General features: G+C 53.8%; 2 protein-coding genes across 2 annotated transcripts in view; both read left to right on the top strand.

Annotated features, from left to right (window-relative positions):
- Nucleotides 1-353: 353 nt before the first annotated feature.
- Nucleotides 354-8,972, top strand: ZNF683 (zinc finger protein 683). Its single transcript, XM_066372637.1, has 6 exons — nt 354-439; nt 1,698-1,819; nt 3,109-3,319; nt 4,860-5,542; nt 7,486-7,614; nt 8,661-8,972. The coding sequence occupies exons 2-6, from the start codon at nt 1,709-1,711 to the stop codon at nt 8,970-8,972; spliced, it is 1,446 nt and encodes a 481-aa protein (XP_066228734.1). The 5' UTR covers nt 354-439; nt 1,698-1,708.
- Nucleotides 8,973-10,457: 1,485 nt separating this feature from the next.
- Nucleotides 10,458-11,297, top strand: part of CRYBG2 (crystallin beta-gamma domain containing 2) — a 32,687-nt gene continuing 31,847 nt past the window's right edge. The window contains exon 1 of the mRNA XM_066375549.1: nt 10,458-10,645. Coding sequence (XP_066231646.1) covers nt 10,530-10,645 — 116 coding nt within the window. The 5' untranslated portion in view covers nt 10,458-10,529. The remainder of the gene's footprint in view (nt 10,646-11,297) is intronic.

Raw genomic sequence — 11,297 nt, 5'->3', positions numbered from 1 at the left:
TGTCATCTCTCCTCCCTGTCATCATCACTGCCCACTTCTGTTTCTGTTGGGCCTCATCTCCAGAAAGACCCCAGCTCCAGCCCTTGATCCCTCTTTGACCCTCCCCTGCTCAGGTTCTCTGAGAACCAGAAATAGAAACCCCCTCCTCCGCACCCTCCCATACTGAAAGTCCAGTGGCCCAGTTCATGGGGGTCCAAAAACTAGCACTTGTCCTGTAGGGTTGCCACGGGTAGGTAAAAGCTGGCAAGCGGCTTCCCCTTGTCAGTTCTCGCAGGGCCCTCAGCCTGCCTGTCTGCCCCTTCCTTCCTATTTGTGGCAACTTCAAATGCAGCACCTTCCTGTCATCCCTTGCACCCACTGGGGCCTCAGACACCGGCAGCAGCTGTGCGCCTGCCCATCTCCTTCCTTCCCCAGCCAGAGGGGGCTTCTGCAGAGCCAGGTGAGGGGGTCTCATGCAGGAGGCCCTCCTTTGGGGGTATTTGTTTTGAGGCCTGGGCAAGGTTGGGAGAATTGGGAAAAGGGAAAGGAGTCTGAGTTTTGGAGGCTGTCAGGGTCTCCAGGGGCACTTGGGGTAAAGAGGGAAGGGTAGCTGCTGAGAGGAAGGAGAAAGGCCTTGGGGCATTTGCTGAGTTGAGGTGACTCCCGTGCTTTGTGGCCTTCGATGAAAGATGGCAGAGAAGCGAGGCGCTAACTGAGCAGACAGCTGAGTGCTCAGGGCATCTTCCTGGTGGGCCAGTCAGGGGATCTGAAGGGCTCTTGGCCCACTCTCTTAGGCTGACCCTGGTGAGAGAGCTGAGCCAGGGCAGTCTGGGTGACAGATGCCGGGGCTTCCTTAGCCTCCCAGAAAGCTGTGTGGATGAGCCGGGATGCAGGGCCTCTGATCAGTGAGTTCCCCTTGGTGGGAGCTGGTGGTGGGTAGGGTCATGGAGTTATGAGTCTCCCAGCATGGAGAAGAGGGACTTCTCAATTCCCTGTGGCCCCAAGGAGTCTGGAATATCTCCTCAGATCTCTGAGCTCACTCAGGAATGGGTTTTTTGTTGTTGTTGTTGTTTTTACAGGAACAGAGAGAGAGTCAGATAGGGACAGACAGACAGGAATGGAGAGAGATGAGAAGCATCAATCATCAGTTTTCTGTAGCAAGACCTTAGTTGTTCATTGATTGTTTTCTCATATGTGCCTTGATTGCAGGCCTTCAGCAGACTGAGTTAACCCCTTGCTTGAGCTGGTGACCTTGGGTCCAAGCTGGTGAGCTTTTTTTTGCTCAAGGTCAGATGAGCCCACACTCAAGCTGGCGACCTCAGGGTTTCGAACCTGGGTCCTTCCGCATCCCAGTCTGACGCTCTATCCACTGCGCCACCGCCTGGTCAGGGGAGAATGAGTTTTATGAAGACCTTCCTCTCTCCTCTCTTCCCCAGGGAGGGGAATCAGGCCGGCTCTGCTCCTCACCTCTGATTGGCTAGTCTCTATTCGATCCTCTTCCTGTACCTACCTCATTGGTTTTTAAATGTCAACACAAAGAGAGTCCTCATACATCAGCCAGTCTAACCCTCCTATTTCACAGACAGAGAAACTGAGGCCAGGAGGGCAGTGCATTGGCTTGAGGTCACACGGTGGTTTAATGGAAGAGCCAACCCTTGAAGCCGTGCTATTTGGAGCACCTCTACTGCTCACCTGTGACTGACTTGTCTTCCCAGCAGGTAGTGGGGGCATGAAGGGGGAATCTGCTCCAGAATTGGGTTGCCACAAGACCAAGCCCCTGAGGAGCACAGGGAGCTCCCTGTCCCCCAGTCTGGACTTCCAACCCTGCCAAGATAACCAGGTAAGGTAGAATCCCAGCCCTATCTTTGAGGCCAGCCTGCTATTGGAGGGAGGAGACATTAGGAAGTGAGGGAAAATTTGAAAGGATCTGGATTCCCATCATCCCCTCATCTGGAGCATCCCTACCCAGCACATCATGGAGATGGGCCCTTGAGGTGCCAAAGACCCTCTCCTGTGCCCTGTGGGCCATGAGAAGGGTACGAGGCCATGCAGAAGGCTTGATTGTATGATCATAGCCTTGACCTTAAGGCCCATCTTGTGGGGTTTACTGTCTTGATGAGGATTTTCTCCAAGTTCACCTTGGCTCCATTCAAAACATAGTGGATAGTCTGAGACTCAGTGGGACCAGGATGGTTAAGAAGGAAGATGGTTCGATTCCCGGCCAGGGCACACAGGAGAAGCGCCCATTTGCTTCTCCACCCCTCCGCCGCGCTTTCCTCTCTGTCTCTCTCTTCCCCTCCCGCAGCCAAGGCTCCATTGGAGCAAAGATGGCCCGGGCGCTGGGGATGGCTCCTCGGCCTCTGCCCCAGGCGCTAGAGTGGCTCTGGTCGCAATATGGCGACGCCCAGGATGGGCAGAGCATCGCCCCCTGGTGGGCAGAGCGCCGCCCCATGGTGGGCGTGCCGGGTGGATCCTGGCCGGGCGCATGCGGGAGTCTGTCTGACTGTCTCTCCCTGTTTCCAGCTTCAGAAAAATGAAAAAAAAAAAAAATGAAAAAAGAAGGAAGATGGGAGGGAGAATGGTAGGTAAGGGAGTCTAGGGGCAGAGAGAGGTAATTCTGGAGTGGGCATGAAAGTCCCTGGGCAAAAACTTTTTTTTTTTTAGGTGAGAGAACGGGAGATAGTGAAGCATATCCTGCATGCACCCCAACAGGGATCCACCTGGCAACCTCATCTGAGGCCAATGCTCAAGTACTGAGCTATTTTTAACACCCGAGGCTGATGCACTTGGACCAGCCAAGCTATCCTCAGCGCCTGGGGCCACATTCAAACCACTTGAACCTTTGCCCGAGGGAAGGGAAGAGGAAGAGGAGAGGGAGAGAAGCAGATGGTAGCTTCTCCTGTGTGCCCTGACCAGGAATCAAACTTGGGATGTCCATATGCTGGGCCGACACTCTATCCACTGAGCACAAATCTTTAGATGAGGGAAAGGGAAGCCATTTGAGTGACAGATATAGTGGGGATGAGTGGTTCTTAGCTTCTCCTCCCCTTTTGGAAACCAGATTAGGGGTGGGATTATCCTAGGGACCCAGGAATCACAACCCCCAGCCCCTTGTCCCCTGTCCTCCAGGTCTTCTCAGACTACAGGCCAGTTCCAGACACAGACACAGTGGATGTTCATGGCCCATCCTGTTCCAGTTGTCTATGCCCTTTGTCACTGGCACCGGCTAGGTCTTCCCTGCTGGCCTGTCCCCAGGGCCTGGACCTCTACCTATGTACCCTGCAGCCAGCACCCCCAGGCACAGCCCCACAGGGTCTCAAAGAAGACTCCTTGAGCACGAGTAAGCCCAGGCCACGGGGCTGCATCTTGGTGGAGGCTGGAGGTGGGGGGCACTATTAGGTTTTGGGACCGGAGGGGAAGGGGACCCAGGGTCACTGGTAAAGACAGACTCAGACACACTTTATTAGTACATTTTGGCCTGGAGTTCTGTCATAAGGGTGCAGGGAGCTTTCAAGGTGGTGACACCTGTGCCAGTGGAGGTGGGCATGGGTGTGTATAGTGTGCATAATGTGTATGGTATAGGTGGGTTGAAGATGACACCTGTCTACCTGCTTGAGCTAGAGGATTCTTTATTATGAGTAAGGAGCATTAATGAGACTCAAGAGTTAGGGTGGAGTCCTGGTACTGCCCTTTTAGCTCAAAGACCTTGGGCACATCACCAAGGCCAGTTTCTTTTTCCATAAAAGTCGGCATTCACTATCCTTATATTCTAGGCTTGTTGCATCATAATACACCATTTCCTCGTGCCGCTGTGACCACCTGCAGGGCAGGTGCTGTGTCCTTTATCACCCCCTCCCCACCCCTTGCAAGGACACAGAGCGGAAAACAGCTCAGCAAAGTCGGTTGAGTGGATAAGTGAGAATCTGCACTCCTGGCTTAGTTTCTTCCTCACCAGCTGTTGCATCTGAGCTTCTCTTGATAAGCTCTTCTCTCCCTACCTCTTAAATATTCACCTGTTCCGGAACTCAGTCCACAGCCTCTTCCCTTCCACTCTTTCCCTTCCCCTCCCCTCCTCTACTCTCCTGTTGTCTTTAGAATAGCCCTGTATGATAGACTCCTGTGATGCTGGAAATGTCCTATACCTGTGCTGTCTAATACCATACCGACTGAGCTTCTTTAAAGTGGTTAGTGCCACCAAGGAGCTGAATTTTTTTTTATTTTTTTAAGATTTTATTTATTCATTATAGAGAGGGGGGAGAGAGAGAGAGAGAGAGAGAGAGAGAGAGAGAAGGAGAGAGAGAGAAGGGGGAGGAGCAAGAAGCATCAACTCCCATATGTGCCTTGACCAGGCAAGTCCAGGGTTTTGAACTGGCAACCTCAGCGTTTCCAGGTTGATGCTTTATCCACTGTGCCACCACAGGTCAGGCACAAGAATTTTTTATTGCATTTATTCTAATTAATTTCAGTGTAGACACATGTGTCAGGTGTGACCATTTTGGACACGCAGACCTTGTGTCATCTTCATGTGATACCATCTGGGCTCCTGGCACCCAAATTTATATCTCTAGCTTGGACCTCTTCTTGAAACTCCAAGCCAGTTCATCCAACTGTCCACTTGACTGCACCACGTGGATGTCTTGCAGGCCTCCTGAGTCATTTCCCCTCCCTAAAAGTGCTGGGCACAGCGCAGATACTAGCAGTTTTCTTGGCAAGTGCAATTATTGTCCAGGAAAGCCTGGAGAGGGGAAACGCCTCGCCCCACTCAACCAACAGGCTTGCAGGCTAGAGCTCTCTCCCAGCCCCAAGCAGGTCAGGTTAGATGGGGAGCAGACCTTTACCCCAGCCTGTGGGGTCCTGACTGGCTTCCCATTCCTTCTCAGAGCACCAGCCACCAGGGCCACAGGTCGTCTCCGCGGATGACGAGAAAGTCACACCCAAGTACTCTCCGAGCAGGGACAAGACGGGGAGCCAGCAGGAAAGAGCTGGAGAGAAGACCCCCTGCCCATCCTTTTCTCCTCATGACAGCTCTTCTCCAACCGCCTGGCAGAATAGAAAGAGCACCAGCCCCTCGGCTTTCTGCTCCTGCCCCCTGCCCACTCCCATCTCCAAAGAATTCCCATTCCGCCTTCACCCACTCTGTCCTACGTATCCATTTCTCCTGCCTCCACCTTACCTATTCTCCTATGGGGCCCCACCTTCTGTCCAATATCCCCTCTTCATGCTGCCCCAAGATCCCTCCTACCCCATCAGGGCTGTGCCCAGCATGCTGATGAGTGTCAGTGAGCCTGGGCCCCACAGCTCACGGGAGGAGACCCCGTGTCCCTACCCAGGGGCCTCCCAAACCTCTGGCCAAATCCAACACTCACAGGCCCGGATTCCAGACTCTGGAGCTGCCAGGACCTACTCCCCAGGGCCGGAGCGCACTGGCAGGGCAGCTCCAGCAAAGCGGGCCTCGGTGGGCTCCCGGGAAGCCCTGCCTTACCCGTTGAAGAAAGAGAATGGCAAAATCCTGTACGAATGCAACGTGTGCAGCAAGAGCTTCGGGCAGCTCTCCAACCTCAAGGTATTCGCCTTCTGGGCTCTGCTGCCTGCCCTCCCCGCATCCTTCAATGACGCCTCCCGTCCTGCTTCTAGTATCCAGGACCTTAAAGCCAGAAGGAACTCCTGGGCAGCATCGAAGCTGTGACCTTGAATGCTTCATTTGGCCCCTCAGCTTCACATTTTAGAGAGAAGATATAAAATGGCTGCCGAAGTCTTCTCCACCCTAAAAGACCATCAATGAGATCATCTCTTTTAAGTTAAAAATGGGCAAACTGAGGCTCTTAATAGGAAGGGTTTGCCCAAGGTCACTTTGAATTAATAGTAGAATTAGGCTTTGCTCTCAGCCTCTCAGCAAAGCCCATTCCTGAGCAACCTTCCCTTCTGGATTCCCAGTTAAGCTTCTTTGTGTTATTTGAAGTTCAGGTGGGGGAATGGGTAGATTTTAGTGAGTCTAATTTAATATTCTTAAATTTTGTTTATTGATTTTAGCAAGACAGGAGAGGAGGAGGAGGAGGAGGAGGAGGAGAAGAGAGAGTGAGAGAGAGAGAGAGAGAGAGAGAGAGAGAGATGATTTTAGTGAGTCTTCTAGACCAGTGGTCCCCAACCCCCGGGCCACGGACCGGTAGCGGTCCGTGGGCCATTTGGTACCGGTCCACAGAGAAAGAATAAATAACTTACATTATTTCCATTTTATTTATATTTAAGTCTGAACAATGTTTTTTGTTTTTTGTTTGTTTGTTTGTTTGTTTTTTCCCTGAAGCTGGAAACGGAGAGAGACAGTCAGACAGACTCCCGCATGCGCCCGACCGGGATCCACCCGGCACGCCCACCAGGGGCGATGCTCTGCCCACCAGGGGCGACGCTCTGCCCACCAGGGGGCGATGCTCTGCCCCTACGGGGCGTCGCTCTGCCGCCACCAGAGCCACTCTAGCGCCTGGGGCAGAGGCCACAGAGCCATCCCCAGTGCCCGAGCCATCTTTGCTCCAATGGAGCCTTGGCTGCGGGAGGGGAAGAGAGAGACAGAGAGGAAGGGGGGGGGGGTGGAGAAGCAAATGGGCGCTTCTCCTATGTGCCCTGGCCGGGAATCGAACCCGGGTCCCCCACACGCCAGGCCGACGCTCTACCGCTGAGCCAACCGGCCAGGGCCTGAACAATGTTTTATTTTTAAAAAATTACCAGATTCCCTCTGTGACATCTGTCTAAGACTCACTCTTAAAAAAAAAAAAAAAAAAAGACTCACTCTTGATGCTTGTCTCGGTCATGTGATACATTTATCCGTTCCACCCTAAAGGCCGGTCCGTGAAAATATTTTCTGACATTAAACTGGTCTGTGGCCCAGAAAAGGTTGGGGACCACTGTTCTAGACCACAGACCTGATGACCAGCCTTTTCCAACTAGGATTCCGTAAGTCAGTGCTGGTGCTGTTAGCGTCCATCAGGGGGTGACCGTGAGTACATCTCTGTGTCTTCAAAGATGGGCAGCTATATACAAGTTGGCACTACTTAAGTTGAGGACACATTATGATTATGATTATTGGGGGGTGATAAACTCTAATGAGACTAAAACTACAAGAGAGGTAGTAAACACACAGATTCCTAGGCCCCGGCCCAGAGATTCTAATTCAGCTGGTAAGGGCGAGGCCTGGGAATCTGCAGTTTTAACACACTTCCTGGTGCTCTGTGGACCGCACTTTGAGAAGAGTTGCTCAGGACATATATTATGGTACCCCTTACCCGGCCTCCTGACCACTGCCCTCCCCCTCCCTGAGGGCAGCAGAGAGAGGAGGTATCCTGAAAAATGAAAGAGAGGCCCTAAGGAGGAGGTGACAGAGAGGCAAGGGGACTGAAAGACCTCGATGCCAAAATGAGGTCCTGTGGAATTGCGGTCTCTATGCCTTCAGAGAGGACCCCAGGCCCTGCTGGGGGCTCTGGGCAGTTGACAGCATTTCTCCCACCCCTGGCTCAGGTCCATCTGTGTGTGCACAGTGGGGAGCGCCCGTTTCGGTGTGTCCTGTGCCAGAAGAGCTTCACCCAGCTTGCCCACCTGCAGAAGCACCACCTGGTGCATACTGGGGAGCGGCCCCACCAGTGCCTGGTGAGACCCTGCTCCCCCTTCCCTGGACTCCTGCAGGCAGGTGGGGAAGGAGTTCCAGGTCCCTGGGATGGCACCTGTGGCTTCCACTCCCAATCCTCCGGAGCAAGTAGAGACAGGACAGGAGGCAAGTGTGGGGGTGAGAAGGGAGGTGGAGGAAGGTGAGAACGACCTCTCTTAGCCTGGAAGGACCAGGATGTGATATTGCAGGTGACTCCTAGGGTATGGAGAGGGGAATAGTTTGTCGGGGGGATAATAAAGTTAGGGGGTCCTGGGGAGTGGATACCCATTACCTTCTTCCCAGTGTTACTAGAGGAGTTAATGCAATAGTATATGCAAAGGATACAAACACTGCATATACCATCAGCTCCGGGTTAGCTCCCTCCCTCTTTGAGCCTCACCACATTCCTTGTGAGATCAGAACAGGGACTCTTTCCATGTTTTACAGAAGCAGAAATGAAAGCAGCACAGTGGTTATGAGTCTGGGCTACGTGGGTTCAATACTTGCTCTGCTTCCAACTTGCTGTGTGACCTTTGGCTGCTGGCTTCACTTCTCTGAGCCTCTGCTTTCTCACTGTCATATAGGAGTTGTACTAGCACTTAGTCATGCTTCTCCAGGGTCCTGGGGAAGACTACCTGAGACCAATTGCTGGCATGTGGCTGCTCCCAGTAAATGTTCCTTATGCCCACTGACACTGCAGCCCCACTCGTAAAGGTTCTATGTGATTACCTCATTTGGTCAACCATACCAATGAGGTTGAGTATTAATAGTTACACACTACTAACAAAGAGAGCAAGGCTCAGAGGGGGAAGTCACCTATAGAAGGTCATGCAGGGAGTAAAAGAACCAGGATACTAACCCAGGGCTGCCTGGCTCCAGTGTACTAGATACTGTGGGTTCCAGGGCAGAATCTTGGGGGGAGGGGGTTAAGGGGTTGAGAGCTTTTGAGCCTAGGTTACAGAGAGGAGGGGAAAGGGTGTGGAGAGGGGAGCAGAGAACCTGAGCCAGCCAGGTGGGCAGAACTGACACCAGTGCCCATTCCCATCAGATGTGCCACAAGCGCTTCAGCAGCTCCAGCAACCTCAAGACCCACCTGCGCCTGCACTCAGGGGCCCGGCCCTTCCAGCGCAGTATCTGCCCAAGTCGCTTCACCCAGCAAGGTCACCTGAAGCTGCACCATCGGCTGCACGCTCCACAGCCCTGTAGCCTAGCTCATACCCACCTGCCTCTGGCCTCTCTCTCCTACCTTGCCCAGTGGCAGCAGGGGGCACTAGACCTTGTGACAGTGCCATCAGAAAGGCAGAGGGACAAGATCAAGGTGTCCTCAGCATCTCAGGAAAAGCCAGAGCAACCAGCCTGAGAGGTGGTGTCAGGACTGCCCTGGGAGGGGGCAGGGGCACAGCAATTAAAGGATTTTCTCTCCAATCAGTTGAACCCTCCTGAGCTTCCACAGTGGAGGGGTAAGCTACTGTATACTTGGCAGACTTCACACCTTACCTTGGAGCAGGTCACGAGACAGGCAGAAAGAGCCTGTGCTGCCCGCACATGGGATGAGTGCCTGCAGCCATCTACCTCTGACTTGGCTTTGGGTTCTGCTCCCTCTTGGGACCAGGCCCTCATCTCAGCTCACCGATGGACAGTCCAGCCTTCTGGGACTCTGCAAGGTGCAGACTGTGCTGTCAAGCAGGAGGCACATTGCCCTCTCATCTATCTGTCCAGATGTCTGTCTTCTACTTCCCACCACTTTCTTGTCTTAGTTCTTAGGAGGCCATGGTACCCCCTCATCTGGTTACTCCCTGCCATGGATGGCCTGTTCATGCCAGGATGGGGCCCCCTGTGGGGTTAGAGGAGCAGGAACACAGGATGTCAGTGTCCATCATGACCCAGTGTGCCAAGCCCTGTCACCGCGGAAGGCAAAGGGCCAAGGAGTTGCTGGGCTCAGGGAAGGGGTAGACGCCCTGCAAGGACTACATGCAGGGGAAGAACTGGCAAAGAGAGCCTGGGGAACTGGGACCCTCCTGCAATCCCAGAGGATGCCCTCAAATGTCCAAGGTGTTTCCTACCCTCACACCAGAGTTACAGAAGCAGCATCAGGTGGGAAAGGGCACTGCCAGGGAGACAGAAAGCCCAGGTTGTATCACATTTAAACCGTAGCTATTATTAAATAACAATAGCCGGACAACTTTCAGTAGAGGACGCTGTTCGCACCCCTGTGGGTTTTAAAGCGGTTTCCCCACCCCGGTACTGAGTGAGATTATGGTTGTGCCTGAGGACTCCCGGACAGAAAGAGAGAACTCTCACAGGAAGCCCACCATGGCAGGGCAATGGCAGGGTCTGCTTCGGTCCCCACAGGTAATCAAGGTCCGGGTTCCATGCCCACCCAAGTCACCCCTTTGGCTCCACGCCATTAGCTCACCGCTGGGTTAGGCTCTGCCAGGTCGACGAGACCACGCCCATTCCCGCACCTGGCCTTCCCCTTGTGTTCTCCTCCCACCCCGATCCCGGTAGTTCTTAGCTGGGAAGACGCTTCGCTCAGCCCCGCCTCTTGGCCCTAGCTTTCCCGGGTCCCCTTTGCCCCGTTACTTCGTTTAGACACAGGTTGGGGGATGCCTGGATCCGTGGGCACTGCCGCCTCTAGGAGACCCAAAGTAGCGCAGGCAGGGCCTTGGGGAGAAGGGACGCAGCGACCAAGGGCTGCCGCCCGCAGTGGGGGCGGCCCCTGCAGAGCGCACCCGCTGCCCCCTGGTATGGGCAGCATCTGGGTTAGTTCCCCGCCCGCACGCGGGCGGAGCCGCTGTTTGCTCAGGGAGACGGGCCAGAGTAGGCGGTTCTCCTCAAATGAGCGGATCCGGGTGGGTCTGGAGACCCGGAGCGGTCGGGTACCCCGAGGTGCCGAGCCCAGGACCTTGTCCTCGCCATGGCTGAGCGGCGCGAGGGCCTGGTGGTCCGCCTGGCCCGCCGCCTGGCTGGGTTAGGGGTCCGCAGGGAACGCAGGGAAAAGTGGACCCCGGAGGAGGCCAGAGCTCGGGATAGGTGAGGGGATGGGAGAGGGGCGCGTGGGTGTCCTTGGGCCCTAAGGGGTGTGTGTGTGTGTGTGTGTGTGTGTGTGTGTGTGTGTGTGTCTCAGAGTGGAGTGGATATTCAAATAAGCATTAGTGTCTCAGAGCATAAAAATGTGTCGATTTTGGATATGCAAATATGAAAACCGGTCTTTATAAAGTCCCTGTTCTCTTTTAGAACTTTAAAGCAACTTTTGTGATTTCCTAAGCCAGGTTAGCAGCCTGCAGACAATGATTTCTTCTCTGGAGGAGGCAGGTTAAAAGCAAATGCGGTAGCTCCTTCCGCCTCTGTGGACTTTGATTCTCACATCACAGACCAGTTTCCCTCTGGTCTTCATGTCCCTTTGTCAAGAGTGTGACAGGTTCCTGAGTTGTCTTAGGCTGCACTGCAGTTGCCCTTAGATGCCACGAAGAGGTTTCCCGTTGTCCCAGATTGTGACAACAATCAACCTTTATATGCCACTTGCTTCGTGCCTTACTTGAATTTTCATTTAATCCTTACAGCAGCTCTATGAGACAGGTATTCTGTGTGATTCAGACATGGAAGAGCAAAATTGCCTGTCCAACATCACCACAGGGAAGTAAGTGGTGGAGCTGGAATACAAGTTGAAGCAGTTTGGCTCCAG

This window comes from Saccopteryx leptura, chromosome 3 (genome assembly GCF_036850995.1).
Source record: "Saccopteryx leptura isolate mSacLep1 chromosome 3, mSacLep1_pri_phased_curated, whole genome shotgun sequence".
Classification (NCBI taxonomy): domain Eukaryota; kingdom Metazoa; phylum Chordata; class Mammalia; order Chiroptera; family Emballonuridae; genus Saccopteryx; species Saccopteryx leptura.
This window is presented reverse-complemented; position numbering and strand designations above follow the sequence as displayed.